The sequence below is a fragment of the Nestor notabilis genome, unplaced genomic scaffold (assembly GCF_000696875.1).
Source record: "Nestor notabilis isolate BGI_N333 unplaced genomic scaffold, ASM69687v1 scaffold16661, whole genome shotgun sequence".
Lineage (NCBI taxonomy): Eukaryota > Metazoa > Chordata > Aves > Psittaciformes > Psittacidae > Nestor > Nestor notabilis.
Genome location: NW_009913515.1, coordinates 1 through 3715, shown reverse-complemented (window position 1 = coordinate 3715; position 3715 = coordinate 1). Strand labels below are relative to the sequence as shown.

At 59.1% G+C, this 3715-nt stretch overlaps 1 protein-coding gene across 1 annotated transcript in view; it reads right to left on the bottom strand.

Moving 5' to 3' along the window:
• The window catches only part of DCTN2 (dynactin 2 (p50)), a gene marked incomplete at both ends in the record, with an annotated part of 4912 nt that extends 1448 nt beyond the window's left edge, over positions 1-3464 (bottom strand). The window contains 6 exon segments of the mRNA XM_010023243.1: positions 35-219; positions 221-251; positions 338-498; positions 586-684; positions 3216-3277; positions 3368-3464. Coding sequence (XP_010021545.1) covers positions 35-219; positions 221-251; positions 338-498; positions 586-684; positions 3216-3277; positions 3368-3464 — 635 coding nt within the window.
• Between the last annotated feature and the right edge of the window lie 251 nt (positions 3465-3715).

Sequence of the window (3715 nt, the reverse complement as noted above, 5' to 3'; positions counted from 1 at the left end):
GCAGCCTGGCTCCAGAGCAGACCTGCTCCATCCCTCGCAGCAGCTCCGGGACCGCCTCTGGCCTCGCTCCAGCAGCTCCACGTCCCTCTCAGGACTCACCTTGGCGCTCTGGGCAAACTGGTCCTGCTCCGGCCTCCAGTAGAGCTCGAAGGTGACAGCATCTGTGGTGGGCACCGCCTCTTTGGCAGGGGCGTTCCCTTGGGTGCCCTTGCTGGCTGCATTTGCCCCCCCCCAGCTGCTGCAGCAGGCGCCTGGGTGGGGGGAGAAGGTGGGTGCGGGACCCCAGCACCCTCCCTTTGCCCCCCGAGCTGCACCCGGCTCCCAGCACCCCACTCACTTGGCCAGGGCACCATCGGGGTCTGCGAAGTCTATGGCTGCAGTGGGGCCCAGGAGCTTCTCCAGGTGGCTGGAAACCAACTGCTGCTTCAGACCCTCGACCTGCCTGGCCAAGGCCATGGGCGTCAGCTCCTCCTCTGCTGCCGAGTCCTTTACCGTGCTCTGAGGAAGAGGAGAAAAGGCGATTGTGTCACCCCCCCGGCTGATGGGGTGGTCGTGTCACCCCCCGGGTGATGGGGTGATGCTCACCTGGATCTGCTCCACCTCCCTGGCCAGCTCCTGCACCTCGTGCTGCAGCCGCTGGTACCGCTGCTGGGGTGTCTCTTTGGCACCAAGACCCTCACCGAGCTGCAGAGAGAGGAATGGGGTGGGGGGGGTCCATGGTCTGCCTGAGCTCCAGGCACCCAGGATGGGACACTAGCACCCACCCACCCATGGACATAAAGGGAAGGGATTCACCAGGGAAAACATACGGGTGAGGCCCTCAACAGACAGGCAGGGGCACCTTCATGTCCACATAAACCTGATCCTCATGGAGTCCCTGTGGGCTGCAGAGAGGGACAACACGGCAGGACATCAGCTGCCCAGGAAGGTCCCGAGCACGCTGATGACAATGTCCTCCTCAAAGTGACAGGAGCCGGCGAGGAGAAGGGCTCTGCTGGAGCTCATCTACCCCAACAAGGCAGCCTGGGCTGCGGCAACCAGGAGATGGTGGAACTGAGGGTGGGCAGGAGGGGTCCTGGGCTCTGGATCTCCCCAAAGGTCTGCTTTGAAGACTCCCAAGTGGGCAGCCAGGAGGCTGCTGGGGTGACCAGGAGCTCCTGGCCAACGCCAGGCACAGACAGGAGGAGGCAGAGGCTGGAGCACAGGCAGGGAAGCTGGGAGGCGGACAGAGACGTCGCCCTGGCAGCCAGGGATGGGGTTTGGAAAGCCAAAGTCCAGCTGGAAGTCAGCCTGGGCTGGGATGTGCAAGGCAACAAGGGCTGCCCAGCCCCACCTTCCTCCCTGAGAAGCTACTCAAGGACATTTTAGGTACTCGAGGACTATTTGCCTTGATCTTCACCAGCAAAAGCTCCAGCCAAGCTGCCCAAAGCACAGAAGGCAAAGGCAGGGACTGGGAGAACCTGTAGGAAGCTGTAGGAGAAGATCAGGTTCAAGAAGACCTAAGGAAAGTGAAGGTGCACAAGTCATAGAATGGTTTGGGTTGAAGGGACCTTGAAGCTCATCCAGTCCCAACCTGTGCCATGGACAGGGACACCTTCCATAGAGCAGGTTGCTCAAAGTCCACAGGACCTGACAAGATGCACCCCTGGGTGCTGAGGGAGCTGGTGGCTGACGTTCTCAAGCCATTATCCATCAGATGTGAGAAGTCCTGGTGGTCCAGCAAAGTTCCCACTGCCCGGAAAAGGGGAAATATTCCCCCACCCCATTTTAAAAGGGGAAACAAGGAACACTCAGGCAACTACAGACCCGTCAGTCTCTGTGCCAGTAAGATCATGGAGCAGATCCTCCTGGAAAACATGCTCAGGCACATGGACAACGGGGCGGGGGGGTGTGCTGGTGACAGCCTACATGGCATCTCTAAGGGCAGGTCATGCCTGACAAATGTGGTGGCCTTCTATGATGGAGACACAGTGTTGGTGGGTAAGGATGGAATCTACCTGGACTTGTGCAAGGCATCTGACACTGGAGAGACATGGAATTGGTGGGTGGAGCACCTGGTGGATGAGGAATGGGCTGGATGGCTGCACGCAGAGATGTGGTCAATGGTTCCCTGTCCAAGTGGTGGTCAGTGGTGCCATCCAGAGGGACCAGGACAGGCTGGAGAGGTGGGACCATGCAAACCTCATGGAGCTCAACAAGGCCAAGTGCAAGGTCCGGCCCCTGGGTCGGGGCAAGCCCAGCACAGACACAGGCTGGGGGAGACTGGATGGAGCAGCCTGAGGAGAAGGACTTGGGGTGCTGGGTGAGGAGAAGCTCCCCATGACCCAGCTTTAGTGTGACTCCAAGGCTACTGCTGGAAACCATTCCCAGGTCCATGAAACACAAACAAACATCAAGAGATCTCGGTGTGGCTTCACCAAGAGGAGGTTCAGGCTTGACCAGCTCCATAGACTTCTACAATGAAATGGCTGGTAGACAAGGTGGAGCCATGGGCAGAGTCTGCTGGACCTCAGGAAAGCCTTTGGCACTGTCTCCAAGAGAAGCTCTTGCAGTCTGAGCTGGACAAATAGGCCATGGGGTGCACTGACAGTGGCCAAAGAGCAAAGCCCAGAGGATGGTGAGCATCAGCCCAAAGTCCAGCTGGAGGCCAGTAAGGACCAGTGTACCCCAGTGGTCAGTGCTGGGGCTGATGCCTTCATTAATGACACCTTCATTAATGGTCTGGAGGATGGGGCAGGGTGAGCTTCATCCTCACTACATCCTCACCTTGTGGTATCTGTTGTCCAGAGGGACCCAGACAGGACCCACAGGTCAAAGGGAACCTCATGGAGCTCAACAAGGAGCAGTGCAAAGACCTGGGGTGGGGAGGACCAGCCCCTGGCACCAGGATATGCTGGAAAGCAGCTCTGGAAAAGGCTCCAGAAGTCTTGGCGGACCCATCATGACACCCATCATGGTGTGGGCAGCACCAGGACCATGGTGGCTGAGCAAGGGCATCCCTCAGCACTGCCAAGGCTACACCTGGCAATGGAGATGGTGGAGTCACCAGCCTTGGACATGGTCCTGGGCAACCTCAATGGCCCTGCTTGAGCAGGTGGGTTGGACCAGACCTCCAGAGGTCCCATCCCACCTCCACCCTTTGGAGGTTGGTGTGACTGGTGGCCCTGGGCAGGGACATCCTGTGGGGCCCGTGCTCTGGGCATCTCTGCTCTCACCATTTCATACTCCCCAGACTCATAGCCCGTTGTCCTGGTCTTGGTGATGTGGTCAGAGAAATCTAGAAGGAGAAGAGCAAAGGGTCACCCCAAAGCTCTCAGGGGTAGCCCAGTGTTCCCCAGCCCACCCTTCCCCATGGTCCTTGGCTCACCCACTCCCTCGGTGCCCAGGCGCTTGTCCCTGAACTTCTCATAGGCAGCGTTGGGGTTGATGATGAGATGCTCCACGCTGGTACTGGTGAGCTCCTCCTGCACACAACACTTGGGGTTAGGGATGAGGCAGCAAACGATGGCTTGTCACCAGAGCTGCCACCTCCCTGTGGCACCAGGGGCCTTGGTGGGGACAGTAATGGGCAGAGCAGGGGCAAAGGGAGCCCCATGTTCCCCAGGACACAGGCCCCAGGGTCTGGTGTGGGGACACTGGGTCCTCCTGGCAGCAGGGCCACAGTTCCAAGGCTTGAAACCCTTTAGTAGCCCCATGAGCAGTCTGAGAAATCCAG